The sequence below is a fragment of the Corythoichthys intestinalis genome, chromosome 22 (assembly GCF_030265065.1).
Source record: "Corythoichthys intestinalis isolate RoL2023-P3 chromosome 22, ASM3026506v1, whole genome shotgun sequence".
NCBI lineage: Eukaryota > Metazoa > Chordata > Actinopteri > Syngnathiformes > Syngnathidae > Corythoichthys > Corythoichthys intestinalis.
In genome coordinates this window covers 10,819,033-10,839,891 of record NC_080416.1, presented here as the reverse complement: position 1 = coordinate 10,839,891, position 20,859 = coordinate 10,819,033, and the positions used below count along the sequence as shown (strand labels likewise).

The following is a 20,859-nucleotide window of genomic DNA, read 5'->3' as shown; positions in this document are numbered from 1 at the left end:
GACATTTTGCTGCTCTCTGTCGCAATTTTCCCCGTTCTGAATCATCCCCTCAATGGGCTGAATTCTAAATCAGCTGAAATCGTGACCCTGCTGACATCATCAACCAGCTGGGGACGCAAGAGAGCTATAATGACAGGCGGCGCTAAACGGCAGATTAAAAAACAAATTTCTTGTATAGTTTCTTGCTTTGCCAAATTGTTGCATATAGTCGAATCGTCTCAAAATATGATTCTAATTCACATAATAATGCTATTTCAGATTTTTTTATGCTGTCACAGGCACTTTAAGATGTCTCCAAACTAAATGCTCGGGGTTTGTTATATGAGCAGACCATTTGCACTCATTACATATAACTACTGCTTTACCAGAAAGAAATAGTCACTAAGAAATCTACAAAAGTAATACAAAAATCTGTGCAAAAGCCTAGAAAAATGCATCTCGGGAATTGTCATTGCATTGGCATGTTCTATGCTTGCCTGCCTGTATTTGTACTGCTTTGGTCGCCTCCTAGCATCTCTTTGGGCTAACTACTGTAAATGTGATTTTGACATTTTGGCTCATTTCAATTTATACTAATTATATGGGACATTTTTCTTATAACAACTTCAGTTGAAGTTTCCTTATTTTTCACAGAATGTTTATTTTATTTGGAAAACCTTGAAGTCGTTACATTTATCATAATTAAAGCATCCAGTGGTGTTTAACACTACAATTAGCAATAACATGTTCAGTGCACGACAGTATAGATCGGTATTAGTACTGGTTTGATATCGTATCGGATTTTTGAAGTTGGAGAATATCAGTTACAAAGTCATTATCGGACAACTCTATTCAAAAGTAAAGTGCTTCAGTAAGGGTAGACCTTTGCCGACCGTGGCAGTCAAATGTAGTGACTACTGAACCACAGTAAGTAACAGACACAGAAAGTTGGGAGAACCTTACTCACTAAACTTAAAAGAGCATATCAGCGGCTTGAATTGCTATCCTTGGCTTTTACGCTCACTAGTCAGGACGCTTGACTGCCATGGTGAACAAGTGCATGCACTTTTTACAGTCATCTGCTGTAAAACAAGTACAGTTTTTACAGTACAATTCTGGCAACCACAGCTGTCAGTATTTTACTGTAAATTTAACTTTTTTTTTTCTTTTTTTACAGTGTAGTGTGTGGAATTCTACTCTTACCAAACAAGCCGGGCCCACCAGCCGGGCCGTACCCGACTCTCTGCCACTGTGAGTGGGCAAAGATGGGCTTGGAACAGACTAAAGATGGCGAAAAGGACCAAAGTAAAAGACAAAAAGAGTCAAATTTAAAAAATGAAGGATGAAATTAGAACTGCTAAAATCTTGAATACACTCCGAAGGGAGATAAGTAAAGGATTTTTAATTTGGAATGGGCCTTAGAGCTGATAAATTATAAAAGACGACGAGTGACATAAAGTTAAATAATCGTTAAACAGGGCGAAAAATACAACGAAAAACATTAGGGTACTTTTTCTAGTTAAGTTTTAAAAACCCATTGGTAACACTTTACAATAAGGGTCCCTTAATTAACATTAGTTAATGCATTTTTAGACAATAACTAATGTTTAAGTAACATTACAATAATTTAATATAATTGCTTCTCTAACATTTATTAATATATTAATTAACATGATATTGGTATTATTTCACGTGAACGTACCATATAAGTATTACTTAACCTTAATTAACCATTACTGAATGTTTTTTGGACCCTTATTGTAAAGTGGAGCACACGTATCCCTTAACTAAGAAATTAAGAATGCTTAAGTTTCCCCCCCTCTTAACCTTTATTAACTATTACTGAATGCTTTTTGGACCCTTATTGTAAAGTGTAGCACATACGTCCCTTAACTAAGAAATTATAAATGCTTAAGTCACCCCCCCCCCCCCCCTTAACCTTTATTAACCATTACTGAATGCGTTTTGGACAATTATTGTAAGGTGTAACACATGTGTCCCTTAACTAAGAAATTATAAAAGCTAAAAATAACAAACCCTAAACCCTAACCCTATATAAGCCTTTTTTTAACCAAACTATTGTCTGGTTATGCATTAACTAATGCATTAACTCATGTTAATTTATTAATAAAAGATAAGCAATTATATCAATTATTGTAAGGTTACTTAAACATTAGTTATTGTCTTAAAATGCATTAAATAATGCATTAACTCATGTTAATTAATATATTAATAAACGTTAGATAAGGGATTAAATGAATTATTGTCATGTTATTTAAACATTATTGAGTTATTGTCTAGAAATGCATTAACTAATTAAGGGACCCTTATTGTAAAGTGTTACCAACCCATTTAACGTACCCCCATTTCAATAGTTAATGTCCCCAAAAAAATGCAGAATTTGATATCATGGACAAGTTTATTGTTTTAATAATATAAAAGCTGTGTTGAAAATGAATGGATGAGCTTTAACTATATTTTAGGTGTTGCTGCCAAAAACTGAACACAAAAGAATTTCACTCCAAGTGCTTCCTATAAAAATAAACTCACTGAGTCCAAATGACAAGTATTTATACTTTTTGAACAGTTGGTCATCTATCTTCCCAGTGTACATGAATGCACTCTCATCTCCTCTGTTTAGTTTTTAATTTGTCTCTCTCCATAGAAGATATTTCAGCAAAGCATCCAAGTCTCAACTGCTGAGTCCAAAACTGCTTTTCCACTAAGTCCAAACAGATGAACACCTGATTATTTATGAAGTCTCTTCTGTGAAAATAATGCGTCTTTAGCATATGTGTGACAGACTTAGTTCGCCGTTTTTTCCGAGCCAATATAAACACATAATGGGCTATTTACCCTTTTGAATATTAATGTCAGCCGTGACTCTTTAACCAGAGAAGTCAAACAGATCCATCTTGGTTCCGACAGTGCCGAAAGAGCAATTACCGGGTCAAAATAGCAGCATATGTGCATGGCATAGGGGCTTTTTAAAGATTCATAGCGTGATTAGCATTTTACTGTAGGTGCCTCGCTAAGTGAGACCATTAATGAAATGGAAACGTTCATGTGATGACACTCAATGAGTACGGATAACAGGAACCCAGTGCTGCAGCAGGTGCGAAAAGGACATGATGCGAGTAGTATGACTTTTTTTTTACCTCCGCATGACACGCGTACAGCAGCGTTAATAATTTGTATTAAAGCAGCCCCTGTGGAGCGTTCATCCTCTTTATCTCTTCCAACACAATAGGATAGAAGCCATTTTGCGCTTGCGATCCGTGGCGACAACACACACAAATGGGTTTTGTTTCATCGTGAAGTGCAATACACAATGTAAGGAATGACGAGAATGTAGCCTATTATTTAGATGGCGTTTGTACAAACAAGCATTCAGAGAAAAACAACGGTATGCCTGCTGTAGTTACGCTTCATTACCTTTCCATCATCTCGGTCAGAGTGAAATGTAACAATCTTTAAAATCACAGATTTTTTTGGGATAGGGATTAGTGTCTTACAAGGTAACGGTACAAGTGACATGTTTTTTAGCATGGCAGCTTTTCAACTCTGGCTATGTGTCCTAAAGGGCAGTACAAAAGTGATAGTCAGCTAACACATATTGACCCTCCTTTTCTGCTACTATAGCATAGTAAGGCATTACAGTGGTATGAAAAAGTATCTGAATCTTTTAGAACTTCTCACATTTCTGCATAAAATTACCATCAAATGTGATATATGTCAAAATCACACCGATGAAAAAACGGTGCTTTAACTAAAACCAGTCAATCATTTACAGGTTTTCATATTCTAATGATGATAGTATGCAAATAATGACAGAAGGGGGAAAATAAGTAAGTGAACCATCACAAATATTTTGTGCCCTCGCCCTTTGGCAGCAATAACTTCAACCAGATGCTTCTTGTAGCTTCAGCTCAGTCTGGCACATCGATCAGGACTAATCTTGGCCCATTCTTCTCTACAAAACTGCTGTATTTCAGTCAGATTCCTGGGCTGTCTGGCATGAATCGCTGTCTTTAGGTAATGCCACAGTATCTCAATGGGGTTCAGATCTGGACTTTGACTTGGCCCCTCTAGAATGTGTACTATGTTCTTCTGAAAGCATTCTGAAGTTTATTTACTTCTGTGTTTTGGATCAATTTCTTGTTGAAGCATCAATTCTCTTTTTAGCTTCAACTGTCTGACAAACGGCCTCAGGTTTTCCCGCAAAACATCCTGATAAACTTTTGAATTTATTCTTCCATTAATGATTGCAAGTTGTCCAGGCCCTGAAGCAGCAAAACAACTCCAAATCATGATGCTCCCTACACTATGCTTCACGGTGAGGATGAGGTGTTGATGTTGGTGAGCTGTTCCATTTTTCCTCCACACATATGAAGTTCTGTGTTACTCCCAAACAATTCAACTTTGGTTTCATCAATCCACAAAATATTTTACCAAAACGTCTGTGGCGTGTTCAAGTGCCTTAATGCGAACATTAAACGAGCAACATTTTTCTTAGACAGCAGTGGCTTCCTCCGTGGAGTCCTCCCATGAAATCCATTCTTGGCCATCGTTTTACTTATAGTTGATGTGTGCACAGAGATAGAGGGCTGTGCCAGAGATTTCTTTAGCAGACACTCAGTGATTGGGCACACACCTGACTTAAATTGTTTGGTAAAAATTGGTTTCAATTGCTCTTTAAGTCTCCTTAGGCAGAGGGTTCACTTACTTATTTTTACCCCTTCTGTCATTGTTTGCATGCTTTCCTCATTAAAATTTGAAAACCTATAAATGTTTGTGTGGTTTTACTGAAAGCTTTTTTTTTACATCTGTGTGAGTTTGGCAAAGATCAGATGACATTTGATGATGATTTTATGCAGAAATGTAAGAAATTCCAAAAGGTTCAAATAGTTTTTATACCACTTTATTTTGCTAACATATAACCACTATTTAGGTTAAGGTAAATATTCAGGTGTTTTAGACCAGTGGTATCAAAATCAATTTATCCAGGGGCCGCTAGGAGGGTTGCCAACAGTCCCTTGAAAAACTGAATCGGACCTTACTCAGAAACAAAAATACACGTCCCCTATTGAGCTTTCAAGGGATGCGCTTTACCCCGTATTATCATGAAACTCGAAAAATAGTGTCTTATTTGGGGTGGTGTGGCTCAGTGGTAGAGTAGTTGTCCCCCAACACAGAGGTTGTGGGTTCAATTCTCCGCCCTGATGAACTCGCCTAAGTGTCCTTGAGCAAGATCCTGAACCCCACGTTGCTCCTGGTGCTGCGTCACCAGTAGGTGGATGGCGAGATAGTGTAAAGCGCTTTGAGCGCCTTGAAAGGTGGAAAAGCGCTATATAAGTATAACACTATTTGTAGAGCAGACGAATACTGGTATGGTGCTTTACAAGAATGTGCAGGAAAAAAAGCATTCCCCCGCTTCTCCTGCTTTTCGACCGATGAGCTGACGGAACAATGACATTACAAAAACCCACTCATCTCATTGGTCGAGGTACTGTTGCTTGCCATGATGACACGGTAAGACAACAAAGGAGTGTGGGACACATCATACAAAAATAATAATAATAATTAAATGGTGACTGTTATCGGGCCGGCCAGCTCTACCTATGAGGTGTCCCTCATTATTTTTTTTCAGGCAGTAGGCAACCCTAGAAGGTAAGAGTAGGCTCAATCTTCTCAATCTTTATGAATAACAGTTCATAATGTAAAAAGTTCCTCAGAACACTAAGTTTAAATGATGGTCGCCAATTCACAAACGCTTTCACAATCATTTTTGAGCTATGCTAGCTTGTTCTGTAAGTAAGTAAACAATTACAGGTAGTCCCTGGGTTAGGAACGAGTTCCGTTCCTCCGCTGGTGACGTAACCCGAATTTCCGCGTAAATTGAAATTAACCCTTGAAGTACCGCTGCACTACTCAAAAAGTCCCAATGTATTGTATATTGTTTAATGATGGAGGAGACACTGCTCTCTGATGGCAGCGTTAGGTTTGGCTGTAAGACTGAGCAGACTCAGACTTCTGACATGGATAAACAACAGCTGCGCTCTGGTTTGGCCCACATAAGGCTGTAAGATGTTTCAGCTAATAAATGTTTATGTATGCATTTGTTTATATGCAAGTTTACAGCTACAGTTTGTGGTGTTATGTGCGAGCAATTTGCTATGAAAATTGTAAATAAGTTAGCATTCGTAGCATTTAGGATGGCGGACTTTTGTAAGGCAAATTAGCTCTAATTTAGTAGTTCTAGATCTACTAAACTTACATATTGATCCGACTAGATGGACATTTGAAAACCAAAAGTTCGTTTTATTGTCAAAATGTGTGTCCTTTTGAACATAAGTACATATGTGTGTTACAGCTAGGTACGTGCTGGTATGAGATTCTGGCAGTATGATAACCTTAAACCAAAATATCACGGTTTCATGGTATCATGGTATTGCAATTACAGCTCTAAAATTTATTACGTTGAGATATCTGGGTTTAAAAAAATTTTTTTAAATCCACTTTTTCCATTGAACAGAATTCTTATTTTTCAAAACATTAGCAAATTGGAAAATAAGTATAATGTGAATATATATATATATATATATATATATATATATATATATATATATATATATATATATATATATATATATATATATATATATATATAAATATTCTAAATTAAAATAAGTGCCTTCCTTCAGATGAGCCTAAACCCACAGCCACAGCTCAACATTATTACCATCAAAACAAAAATAACTGAATTATTTTCCATAAAAAGCACGTAAGACTCGCATCATGTTTACATGATACACACACTCTCTTTCTCAACACAGACAGTTGTCAGAGAGGAAAAAAAACATGTTTTACCACCGCTAGACACACTAAACACGCAGGAGTTGACTCTCGTAGCTGGTGGGAAACGTTTATAACAGTGTTTACTAACCTTTAACTTTGTATAAATGCGAAATCATATTGGAGGTATTGCCTCCTCGGCAGACACCCTCCGAAAACATTTTACATGTCGGTTGGCCCTCCACTTCTAAGCCGCGACGGTCTAACTTTTTTGTAGCTTAAGTATTCCCATAGCAGCGATTTCATTTTTTTCAATGTGGAGGGAAAGTTCAGGAGTTTCACCTCCTCCAGCCATCTTGTAGCACAGCTGATTCACTGACACTGAACAAAAACCAGTGGGGGAGATTTGAGCCTTGTAGCTGCAAGCAAGGGATTTCTCCCTGCATTTTGGGACATAAAAAATAGCTAATACCGTAGGGACGGTATGACGGAAGTTTTTTGGCAGTTTTGAAACCTTGATGTTTTCATACCACGGTATAACTTTTTACAAATTGTCAAAAGTGAAGGACGTAAAAAGCTTCAAAAAGCACAGTCGCCTTGTTTGCTGTGCGTCAAGCTGAACAACTTCACACTTAGTGATGCCAGAACACATCATATTATATAGTAAAGTAAAAAATAAGATTGTTAGGTCAATAAGGTACTGTTTATGCGACTAAGAAAAAAAATGACTGAAGACAAAATGGTGGACGAGACTTTGGCGTTGTAAAGTCGAAATCGCGTCGTAACCTGGGGACTACCTGTATTTTAAAAGCCCCAGAGTCGCACAGATACTTGACTTAGATGTCAAGGTGGCCACGATGTACTATACCATGGGCCGCAATTGGCCCCTAGGCTGCATGTTTGAGACCAGTTTTAGACATTCAGAATTTCCCATTTACATACACAAGACATACAGGGTTGCAACCTAATCAATACATTATTTTTGTACGTGGACCACCACCACAGAGATCAATAAAGTAATAGTAGACCTACTGTACAGTATGTGTCCATCAAACTTGCATTTATTATAAGCCACTAACATGTTAAGTTTCTTTCGCGTGAGTCTTTTTTTAAGCTCTGTGCTGAGGAGCTTTATAATATAATATAATATATAATACTGACAGATATTATAATACTTATATATAAATGAGCATGACTGCAACACTGGGAAATTTTTGTTTAGCACTTACACAGTTTACACAAATGTTTTTTCTAAAGTTAGTACCAGGCTATAGAGCCAAAATACAGACTGGAGTCACCATTTTTGGAAAAAGGGAATAATCCACCCATGAGACCATAAATCTATAAGACAGACCAGGGAATTCTCACTCAGTCTCCTTCAAGCGTTCAACTCCCAGCGGGGCTACTGTTACAGTTACGGCATACCAATCTGTCAAAATGAAGGAGAACCTTCAACTTGCCCTGTCAAAAACTCAGTCGGTAGTGCAGAGAATATTCAGTACTGTCTGCCAAAAGGTACTGAAAATGGATTTTTAAAAAAGTCACTATACCATGTCATTTCTTCCAAAGAAGGCGTAAACAGCGTAGAGGTAGTAGTCGAAAAGCTGCGACACGCAGTGGATGACATCGAAGGCTATTGGCTTCAAAATGCTCATCATCTGCATGTATTTGCCTGATGGGGGACACAAAAAAAACCCAGCATTTAGAAAGTGCTTCAGTCAAAACATAAATAATAAATACAATAAACTTATCATATGAAAAAAAAACATGTTTTTTTTTTAATCAAAACGTAATAGGACACAAATATTTAGTGTACAAGTGTTCCTGTTGAAAAATGAAGTATTTCGCGCCCTCAGTCCATCGCGGATTTGTTTTTTTGTTTTTTGTTGTTTTCAACAAAAAATAAATAAATAAATAAATAAATTTAGAAAAATACAGATACGCTGTCCCGAGTTGATAGTGTAGCCTCACGCTCCATCCCTCCCCCTCCCTGCTCTTTGTTTGTCAGAGAGTGAACTGGAGTTGCTTATTAAAGTAAACGATGATTCACAGACGGTTAAGCTTTGATCTTGCCAAAGACTCGACCTTCAAAGGGCCGCATGCGTCAATCATCAGTTAACTTGTTAAACAGTTGCTGTGGCAACTCATTGTGTGTAAGTGTGCATCCGGAGTGGATTTGAGTGGACACTCAATGAAGCATTTCATAAACACAAGCCTTTTTTTTTCTTTTTTAACTTTTTTTTTAATGGATTGGGCGTCTATTTTTTTTTTATGTGTTTAAAAATAATTCTGTATGACAGTAACTTGTTTAAAACTTGAAATAATTATTACATTTAAAGTGCTTAAAAAACATTTATTAATATATATATATACAGTACTGTGCAAAAGTTTTAGGCAGGACACCTGCCTAAAACTTTTGCACAGTACTGTATATTTTTATTATATTATGTATATACAGGATATACTGTATGTATATATTTTCCCCAAGTGGAAGCTTCCATGATTCTAATAAATTTAATGATAAAATATATATATATATACATATGGCGGAAAACACAGACAAGACCGAAAAAGCAGTTTTTGCTCTTGCACTCCTCTTTACAAGAAACTGCTGTATTTTAAGCCAAAACAACTGTTGCGTTTGATAGAGCAATATGTCTATATGCTGCCATAGCAGATTCATGGCGCATTAAGCCCCCAAACTATTTTTAATTTGTCCGTTTTACCCTGAAAACCCCCGTTTGCAGACGTCGCGCAACCGCTTTTGTTTCAACCCAGTCATAAAACGAAGGTAATTAAACATTTATTATTCAAAATGTCTGTCATTTTTAGCTTAGAATCATTAATGTCTAATATTTCGTTAAACAAAACAAAACAAAAAAAGACTTAAAAAACGATTCACTCGGTTATTGTAAACTTTTAAACAAATTACGTCACATGAAAAAAATGGCGTCTGTAAAAAAAATCATGGATATTTACCTCATACCTATCGCTTAATTGTATTTTCTTGTTTCTGTCACATTTTTTCCGATATGTTAGATGATAATTGATCCAAACAAAGAAAAATTGGAAAAAAAACGTTTAAAAAGGTAAATATATGAAAACGGTCAAAAATTTCCCAAGTAACCAGTCTCCCTATAATGTAAAATTCCTGCCATTTAATCAAATTTGCAAGAGATTAAAAAAGTGGAAATTACAATAAATTATATCCAGGTGGAGCCATGAGGACCTTAGCTGGATCCCATTGCATTTGCATACTTAGTAATGTCACGCTGACATTTAAGCACCTCTTTAAAAGTGCCAGGTCAAGGCACAGGGCAAAGGCTAACTATTATTACTGCTTCTCAGTCACACGGGCAGTGGCCGAGTGCGGAACGTGCTGATGTGTAAAAGAGTTAATTAGCGAGAATAATGACAGCAAGAGAGAAAAAAAATATCTAAATTGATCTGAATGTGCAGAAAAAGGACTCACCGACAAGCCGGATGACGTTGAGAGTTGTATTGGTGAGGATTGGGGCGTTGGTCTTATTCAGGTTGTAATCTGACCGCTTCTTGCTTCTTATAGTCTCCCGAGACACACTAAAACATGAAAAAAATAAGTTCCAACTTTATTATTCCTTTGCAAAAAAACTGAAAAGCAATTTTGGATGGGACTGAAATTTTTTTAATTGATCTATCAGAACCCATTACACCAAAACAGTGTCACTGAAGGACCCCTAGGGTGAGGAAACTGGACCCCTGACTCCCATCGTTGAGCTCAACATTAACCAGCAATCATTTAATTACTGGATGTGACCACCACGACCCATTTGATAATTAACCATTAGCTATTCCTGTTTAAAATAATGGGAAATTAGCATTTTAGTAGCTGGAGGCTAATCTACACGAGGGAAATCGTGCTGGGAAAATAGATTGTGAGCGCGATTCAGCTTGGCGTGCGGACATAATGGTGCAATTAATATTTACGTTTGTATTTCATGACAGAACATTTTCACTGGAACATACCATAACATTGCCGCTATAGTGACAAGCTCCTGAATAAGTAATAGTACTGCATGTTTCGTTTGTTATGAAAGTATGTTAACGCAGTTATTGGAATCTAAAACATTTATATGAGAAGGACTGAAAGCAAATCACATGTTCCGAGATTAAGCTCAATTAATTGCAAAAAATTTAGCAAAAAATGTGTTTTTGTCACTTGAACGTTTCTCAGATTTAACTGGAAGCGACTGAAATCAAATTTCTATAACATAACCGCATATAATGAGTTAAATTATGTGCTAATTATTTGAAATAAAAGGTGTATTATACAGTGGTATGAAAAAGTATCTGAACCTTCTTGAATTGTTCACATTTCTGCATAAAATCATCAAATTTGATCTGATCTTTGTCAAAATCACACAGATGTAAAAACTGTCTGATTTAACTTAAAACCAGCCAAACATTTAAAGGTTTTCATATTTTAATGAGGATAGCATGCAAACAATGACAGAATGGGGAAAAAAATAAGTGAACCTTCGGCCTAAGGAGACTTAAAGAGCAATTGAAACCATTTTTTACCAAACAATTTAAGTCAGGTGTGTGCCCAATCACTGATGAGTGGCTTAAAGCTGCCCTGTCCACTATAAAACTCACACTTGGTAAGAATTGCCTTGATAAGAAGCATTGTCTGATGTGCATCATGGCTCAGTCGAAAGAGCTGTCTGAAGACCTGCGATCAAGGATTGTTGATTTGTATAAAGCTGGGAAAGGATACAAAACCATCTCTTAAAGTCTGGATGTTCATCAATCGACAGTCAGAGAAGTTGTCTACAAATGGACAGTGTTTGGCACTGTTGCTTCTCTCCCAAGGAGTGGCCGTCCACCAAAGATGACGCCAAGAGTTCAGCGCAGAATACTCATAAAGGTTAAAAAGAACCCGAGAATGTCTGCTAAAGACTTACAGAAATCACTGGCACAGTCCAATATCTCTGTGCACACATCAACTATATGTAAAACTATGACAAAGAATGGTGTTCATTGGCGGACTCCACGGAGGAAGCCACTGCTGTCTAAAAAAGTCATTGTTGCTAGTTTAATGTTCACAAAAAGGCACTTGTACACTCCAAAGAAGTTGTGGCAATATATTTTGTGGACTGATTAAACCAAAGTTGAATTGTTTGGGAGTAACACACAACGTCATGTGAGGAGGAAAAATGGAACAGCTCACCAACATCGACACCTCATCCCAACCATGAAGCATGGTGGAGGGAGCATCATGATTTGGGGCTGTTTTGCTCCCTCAGGGCCTGGACAACTTGCAATCATTAACGGTAGAATGAATTCAAAAGTTTATCAGGGTGTTTTGCCGGAAAGCCTGAGGCTGTCAGTCAGAGAGTTGAAGGTAAAAAGAAGATGGATGCTGCAACAAGTCAATGAGCCAAAACACAGAAGTAAAACAACAAAATGCTTTCAGAAGAACAAAATGTGTGTGATCAAATTTCACTGATGGCGATAGATTGTCTGCTTCTAAAAATAATCTAAATTAATCGCGATTAATCTATGAATAGATTAGTGTGTATGAGCCTAAATGTTTAGTTGGATATTCATGTTAGTTGGGGATAATTTAGTTTGGTTCTATAAGACAGGCTTGTTATTTGTTTGTTTGGGTTCGTGGGACGGGCTTGTGACGTCACGCCGTACGATATAAATGCAAAGGCAGAGTTGTGTGGACGAGTCAATTGGCGCTGGGGCAGTAAGTAGGAAGCATAGACCCAAACAGTTTTTGACGTCTGTCTCACTCTCTCTACCTCTCTCTTTATCGATCTCTCAGTTGGTTTTTTGTTTACGTTTTTTGGATGTCAAGCTGTGGATTACTTTTTGTTGGATTAAAAGAATGAACGTATAACGAGCGCCGTGAGGGTTTTTCTTTGCCGCTGTCCAACGGTACGTGAGGGGGGACGGAAGAGGAGATCGTCGGGCTGAGGGCTTTTTTTGTTTTGGATCCTACAGTGTGATTATTTTTATTTAAATTTCACTCTAAAGGTAATAACAGGTTTAATTCAGTCAAATCAACACAAATAAATTAGACTAAAAAGACAATGATAGATGTCCAATCCATTTGAACTGGGAGGGTTGGCAGCAATTAGATGTCTTTTACTGTGAATAGCAGTGAAAAGCCTTTGTAATCCAATAAAATAAATTACTATGCTGACAAAATAATCTAAAACTTAATTTCAAAGAGAAGCATGAAGGAACCATTTTCATGATAGCGACAACAATAACTGGCCCATTATCACCAATGTAGGAAGAAAGAGAATGTTTCATGATTTCATGCTCAGCTCCCTGCCTGCTGAGCAGGGTTAAGAGGAGGTGAGCTAAAATTAAACATAGAAAGCGTTTAGAAAGCAAACGTATATACCACTTATCCTCATTAGGGTGGCCCCTGAGCTTGACCATTTTATTTTTGGCATCTCAGTCAGTTAATGTCAAACTACATCTGGCAGAAATGATAGACACCTGGCCTTTATCATGAAACACCGATGGTGTCACTACCCAGCTTGAAACAGTGGGACTGACCTCTTAAGAGGGACGTCTCCCGTCTGCTCGTCCACGTAGTCCTGCTTGAGCTCCTCGGGGACGTCGCTGTCGCTGTCGTAGTCCTGATAAGCGCTCTTCTCCAGCTCGTCAGATTCGTACTTCGAAAAAAAAAAGGGTGTTGCAGAAAAAAGGCACTAAAGGTCTAACGCTTGTAACACATGTAACCTAGAACTGGATAGTAAAAAAAATATTTAAAAAAAAAAAAACGTGTTACATCAACAAAAATGCAATATATTCATATTTTTGTCCTCTTAACTGCGAGCTCAGGCCTCACAACAGCTCGAGTAATGCAGGCTTAAGTGAAATAATGTATGGCTTTGAAAGCCTGACACATTTGATAAGGCAATATGGCTTTTATAGGATAATACAGCCGTATAAAAATAACCTGTGTAATAGAAAAATAAATCAAATCATTTTTTTGTGTGTGAAATTGAATTTCATGTTTACATCACATTCCACTGCCATAGATCCGATCCATTTCGGCGTCAATGACAGCCAATGTTAAAAGCTTTGTCTGTACATAACATTGAAAGCACTTGAAAATACACGTCACTTAAATCTGAATAATGTGGTAGACCCGCAGTGATTTTGCACCAATTAATCAACGTGTCTCTTTATTAACACAGTGGTGCATCTCAACAGGTCGCCTCATTAATTAGTCGTAGCCATCTCCGTCATGTTGATGTTGACTTGACTCAGTCAGAGTGTAGAAGCTGTAAACTGTCAACACTAAACAACTGCAGATGCTGTATATACAGTACGTAATAGATATACATAAATCAGTGGCGGATGCTGGTCTTTCAACGAGGGGAAGCTCAAAGTGTGTCCGCCTGTGAGTGCTTTGTGATGGTGGAGGGGCTCAGGGGCAGTCGCTGTTCAGTAGGGAAAGAAACTAAAGTGCCAGAAGTCAAGTCTCCAAACGCGAGCAACTAGAAAAAAAAAAAATAATAATAATAATAATTTTTCACTAATCGCTTTTAAAGGGAACCTTGGACTTAAAGACTTGTAGGCTCTTAATAGCCACAATTGTTCTGTTTCACTAAAATATGTCTTAGAAACACATAAAATATTGTCATTGATTTAAAAATTGATAAGATTTAGTACATGTTATGACCTACAGAGGGCGACGTGTTTTATGGACGCTCGGGTGATGACATAGATTGTCACTGTCACTAGACGAATAGTACCTGGTTACTGCAATTCCTTCTATGCGGCTAGACGTCTAACACATGCGCTCATCGGTTAAAAGCGGCGAGTACTTACTCTTTGTGTTTTTATTGAGTCTTATTACCTTTTTATTGTCTCAAAATACTTTAACGCATGTGTTTCCCTCCTCATACCTAAACCCTTAAAGTCTCTGTTGTCTATCTGTCTTTTGACGGGGGAGGGGGAACACGGAAGTAATTACTCAGTGTGGCCTGCCTCTTCGACATTTTGAGAAGTTATTTTCTCGTGTCTGCCGCAAATACAGTGGTCAGCCATCGGTACGCAAAAGCTTATGGAAACCGTTGAGGGCCAGCGCGTTTGTCTACGTCCAGTACGCATGCGCGCATGCGGACCACTTATGTGCACCCCTGGATATAACACTGACAAAGCAGGACGATTGTTGGCAATATTCGGCACGTTTTCGCTGAAAAACAATCAATCGGCTTATCAATGAGATTGGGGTCTAATGTCTTTAAGTGGCGTCTTAATTTATTTGGCTTCTGGCTGTCCGCTATAATTATTTTTAGACACAGTAAACAGTGGTCTTTCCCCATCACCAACTGTATTAAAAGTCAAAGCTAAAAGGCAAACGGCACGAAAAAAGCGCATTCTCGGCGGGCGAGGTAGAACCGTAGGTGAGGGCAGTCGTCGTGACGATCCCAAGCCGAAAATGGCACTTCTCGGGCGGCGACGTCAGAATTGGACAAGACAGTGGGTCGCTGCGTGAGTGAGTCCGGTCGGAAAACGGCTTTCGAAAACGGCGGTGGCACACTGCTCTTCATATCTTTTTTCTGTGTGTGCTGAGTGCTTTTCCTTAGTTCAAAAATACTGCACGCACTCTGAAAATGAGAGCGCCACTGCCACCCACTGAGTGGATGTCCAAGTACACTTTATTCGAGTACGGCAAAAAAAAAATAAATAAATAAATAAATAAAAAACCTGTTCCCCGAGGTCACATGCGCCCCCCCGGGCATCGCTCTGCGCCCCCCCAGGGGGGCACGCCCCACTATTTGAGAAGTACTGCTTTAGGGTGAAAAAAATGAAAAAAAAACATGTCTTATATGTATCTACCAATGCTAAATTTGAATAAATACAATGAACACACGCACACACACACAAAAAATGTTTTTCTTTGGGGGGGGGGTGTTCTGGTCCCCATTAACCGCGAAAAATGAGAGTTTACTGTAGTCTGTATATTTTTTTGTTATACTTTATACTTTATTTATAATTATACTTATACTTTACTTGAAGTATTGTTTTTTTTTTGTATTTGGTACTCACCCCAGATGCCAGCACATCCTCTGTTTCTTCCTCTTTCTGCTCAATATGCATCTCAAAGGGGTTTCCCTCTTGCAGATATTGCTGGAATAATGACAGCTCCTCTTGGATAAGGTTGGCGGTGGACTCGTCCTTTCTGCTTGGGGAAAGCGAAGGGGAGCGACACTGGTCCATGAACTTGAACTCCTATTTTAGGGAAGAAGTGACAGGCAAACAAGATAAGAATGAAGAGCCGAAAAAAACTGTTTGCTGTACGTAATTCATGACGACAACAAAAATCTAACTCACATGTAACTGTGAAATATTAAAGTTCGACTTGACAGGGCAAAGTTCCCATGTTTCATTTTCCAGAAACATCCGCAGCTCCTCCAGCCGTGCCCTAAAAAATAAGAAAGTGAAAAAAGCAATGAGTCACAGCTCTTCAAAAAGTCTTCAAAAAGAAATAACGTTTGTTTATTTGCTGACATCTCTCCCACTTCAAATGGATTGGACGTCTAGCGTTGTCAATGTTCTTCCTCTGGCCAAGATGAATCCTCCCACTAATTAGACATATTCACAGTGATGTCACTCAACTTCCAGATTACTTCCGATCTTCAATGATTATTTTGTCCATAATCCAACAAAGATAATTAATTAGAAATTTAAAAGTTAACATGAATATTTTTCCCGTTTGTCTCGATACTGTAATTTTTGGACTATAAGCTGCCACCCATCAATTTAGACACAAAAATGGCATTTGTTCATAGATGAGCCGCACAGGACTAGCCGCAGCTATCCCCACTGTATTATGGGGACACCAAAAGATATTAACAGGTAACACTTTATTTGACAGCGGCATCATAAGAGCAAATGAACCTGTATGAAGCTTTGAACAAATTGGCTGCAAAGCTGAATTGCTTCAAAAAGCTTCATTTGGCCATCACTGCTCCTTTGAAGGAGACAGTCAACCTCTGCTGCCATCCAACATGCCTCCTAGCATGCATTGCAGCACTACAGATGTTCTGCGCTATTTACTTCTTCAGTTACCTTTCCAGTTGTTTCATCAATTGTTAGTTATGGTATTTGGTAACACTTTATTTGACAGTGGTGCCATAAGACTGCCATACGACCATCATAATGACATGACACTGCCGTGAGCATTAATCAATACTTATGACAGATATCATTTTGTGTCCTCCGGCAAATTATCTCACTTTTGAATGGATGTAAAAGATCCGAGCTGGACATAAATGGGGTTAGCGGAATAATTTGCTAGATGACACTTAATTACATCTATCATATGCATTAATTAATGCCCATTATAGTGTCATGTCATATTTATGACAGTCTTACGGCAGTCTTATGATGCCACTGTGAAATAATGTGTTACCAAATACTAAAACTAGCAATGAATGAATGAAATAACCAGAGCAGTAACTGAGGAAATAATTAGCGCAGAACAGGTATTTTGAATGTTATTAACATCTGTAGTGCTGCATTGCATGCTAGGAGGCATGTTGGACTACAACACTGTTGACAGCAGGTGGCAGCAGAGGTAGACCGTCTCCCTCAAGGGAGCAGTGATGGCCAAATGAAGCTTTGCAGCCAATTGGTTCAATGCTTCATGGTGGTTCATTTGGTCTTATGACAGTCTTATGATGCCGCTGTCAAATAAAATGTTACCGGTTAATACCTTTTGGCGTAAATATCCTTTAAAACAGTTAGGACAGCTGCGGCTTACACTCCAGTGCGGCTTATCTATGAACAAATGCTGTTTTGATGTCAAATTTGGTGGGTGGCGGCTTATAGTCAGGTGCACCCTATAGTCCAAAAATTATGGTAAGATTAGCGCAGTCATGGACTATATTACCCAGGCTAGTGTTTCCATTTTTTTTCTTTTTATATATATATATATATATATATATATATATATATATATATATATATATATATATATATATATATATATATATATATATATTTTTTTTTTTTTTTTTTTTTTTTTTTTTTTAAATCACACAAGGTGAATATGTACGTCATTCAAGCAAAGTTTAGGGCAAAAAAGTTGCCTGAGATTTTAAGATGATGCTTGCCACGCTAAATGCTAATGCTAGCGAGAACGCAAATGTTAAACTAACGGTCCGAGCCACCTAGCATTGCGTTAGCAACGGCATCACAACCCACTTCCGTCCTCCCCCTCCCGCTCTGCACTCTCCATTCTCTCAAACATCTCTCGCGTCATTCAAGTTAGCAAATTGCAGTAAAGCAAGCCTTAAAATCCTCAGTAATGGGAACACCATTGCAAAGATGGAAAAAGTAATTAGATTACTCACTATTGACTACTCTAACGCTATTATGAGCAACATTGATTGTATGGACTTTACGATCTGCCAGCTTGTTGTCTCCTGTAGTCTTCCTAAATTACAACTAGGTGACGGCGCTTTAAGTGTTCATTCACGGCCGACGTCCTGCCGTGGTATGTAATTGCAAGCTTGGCATTAAAGAGACCACAATCACAGTGTAACCTCTTTTGTTTCCTCGAAATAAGTCGCTTTTTTGGCTTTGTGTCGCTTTCCCCACTTGCGCTCCGCCATTCTCAACTTTCCACGCATATATTTTTTAACCCTTTATTCACCGTCGACGGGATGATGTGCTCGTCGATGGATTTACGTCATTGATGACGTTGACTAGTCGGGAGTCGGACAGCTCTATTTTTTTCCCCAAATGTTATCGGTACACAGAATTTGTTATTGTGATTGAATGCATGTCGTCTTTACCTATGATAGTTTTTAAAGTAGTTGACACTTTGGCGTTTAATGGACTCTTGCAGAACCTCAGACTTGCTGTTACAGAATTCCTCACCCACCTGCATCAGCCTAGGAAATAATACACAAAGTGAGGGAAAAAATGATTGTGAGCTGGATTTTATGGTAGTAACACGGATGAAAATATGATTCCATTGGTAAGTAACGTGCTATGGTCCTCCATATGTTTGTCACTTTCAGTATGAAAAATAACATGCTTGATGATATATACTGGAGCCATACCCTTCATAACCTATTATTATGAAGTCTATGCTGTAGCTGAAGAGGTACTGTTGCATTTCCATGCCTTTGTGTGCATGACTGACAACTAAGCCTGTCCACAAATAGGATTTGCAAGTTGTCACTCAAATTATATAAAAAAAAAATGTTTTTACTGCAGAAATATGCACACAGATTAATTCCTGTCACGTACATAATGTATATACATTTACACATTGTCATACATAAGATATAACATAAGAATAGAGAATGATCTTTAAGCGTTGCCAAGAATACCAACTACTTCCACAAACAATTCTCTCAAAAAGCACTTGACCAATTTTTGGAACGCCGAGCAGATGTGCCTATTTCTATTCTCTATCAATTAAATGTAATTAAGGTTAAGCAACAGATAACAAGGTTTGTATAGCTGCGTAGCTGTTTGAAGTTGGGCTTTGTGTTCAACAATTTACCTGCTGATGACATCCAATACCACAATGAAGTCATCATATTTAAAGTTGGACATGTCAGTCCCCAGGATGTAGGCTTTCACTTTTAACTGGACATCCTGATGAAACGAGGCGAGACGTCATTTGTGGTTAGCGAAATTGAATTTCTAAAATGAATCGTCAGCCGACCTGCCAGATCCGTGTCAGTCCGTGCTCCAGCTTCTTCTTTACGTAGCCGCGGTCTATCACCAACTCATCTGATTCTGCTTGCGTCGCATCCTCTGTGAATTTAAAAACAGATTTTCTCACTTTTCTATTGTTCGGCTGCGTCTTTTCAAAAGGCTTTTCTCGACTGACACGCCCAACGCCAGTTGACAGTCATCTAAGTCATGTTTGTTGTCAGGCGGTGCAATGAAACCAACTTCTTGGGAGTCTAGTCCACCGCCTCGCTTCGCACTCCGAATGGTGAGCAAGAAGCATGAGTGATTGATGAGAGGACCAGGAGATGGGCCTGTCAAGGTCGTTTTCAATAGGTGAGCAAACTCGCAGACAAAAGAAATAGTGTGAAACCTCAGTTCAGTAGGGATCAGTGAGTATGGATTTCTCAAAGCCAACGGGAAATCTTTGAGGTTCTTTTCTGATCCTAATACAGAAAAAAATACAAAGTGGCCCAGTAGAAAGCAGGTCATTGGGAAATATGTTGCTACATTGTGTGCATTGACAATGCTGCTGTCATATGGCGTAATAGGATTTAAGGAAGCAATGGTTTGTATATCAAGAGCATACAAAAGAACTAAAAAGCCAGTTTCCATCTTTCTACTAACAAGTAACACTATACAGTATGTCTAAATAATAATCATAAACATATAAAAGAGGAATTTATCAATAAACTCAATCAACAAACAAAAATAATCCTCAAGGTTCTCCCGTGTAGTTTATCACATGCGAGCAGACCAGTGTAATCCCCACTGGACCAGAGTTAATCTCTGTGAGAATAACAATTAACAGAAGAAAAGATCTCTACCTTACTATAGAATTCAGACTAAATTACCACACTAAGAGAAGTAGGTTGGTTGGTTCGATGTAACAACTTACTGAAATGAATGGATACATAAAAATTTGTCAAATTTGCCCTGATATCAGTGTTGTTTTTGGCAGCCCTTTTAATTTTCTTCGTTTTATGGACGATAATACTAATCAGTCTTAAGTATTAGGAAATTAATCATCACTGTTGAGTCTTATAATCAAAGTTTATATGGATTGATAGAACGTAGGCTGTGAATAATGCTCATTTGGCACACAGAAAGAAAACCGAGCATTTTCAGGCTTATCCTTCTCTTTATTTTATATGACTGTGGTCAAGCCCGCCTACTGCGTGAAAGCAGAGTTCAAACTAGGCGTTAACGCTAATGCACAGCTACATCCCTGATGTCCTGCCTGCCGCTCTCGCTCTTTGCTGACGAAATTGCTGCATGAATTCCGATTTGGAAGACTTGACAGTTCACACCGCTGCTACATTCTGGAAAAATGTAGCCCAGATCGGATTCAAACCACATACGAAATTGACCCAG

The 20,859-nt window shown here is 38.2% G+C and overlaps 1 protein-coding gene across 3 annotated transcripts in view; it reads right to left on the bottom strand.

Moving 5' to 3' along the window:
- The window catches only part of vps50 (VPS50 EARP/GARPII complex subunit), a 149,702-nt gene that overhangs the window by 45,413 nt on the left and 83,430 nt on the right, over window positions 1-20,859 (bottom strand). For 2 of the 3 annotated variants that reach the window (XM_057827781.1, XM_057827780.1), the window contains exons 14-22: window positions 19,478-19,569; window positions 19,313-19,407; window positions 18,594-18,692; window positions 16,126-16,216; window positions 15,841-16,023; window positions 13,333-13,451; window positions 10,247-10,353; window positions 8,325-8,446; window positions 1,183-1,260 (exon numbers count right to left, since the gene is read on the bottom strand). In XM_057827781.1, the coding sequence (XP_057683764.1) occupies window positions 1,183-1,260; window positions 8,325-8,446; window positions 10,247-10,353; window positions 13,333-13,451; window positions 15,841-16,023; window positions 16,126-16,216; window positions 18,594-18,692; window positions 19,313-19,407; window positions 19,478-19,569 (986 nt within the window). The remainder of the gene's footprint in view (window positions 1-1,182; window positions 1,261-8,324; window positions 8,447-10,246; window positions 10,354-13,332; window positions 13,452-15,840; window positions 16,024-16,125; window positions 16,217-18,593; window positions 18,693-19,312; window positions 19,408-19,477; window positions 19,570-20,859) is intronic. The other variant, XM_057827782.1, reaches the window with a different exon arrangement.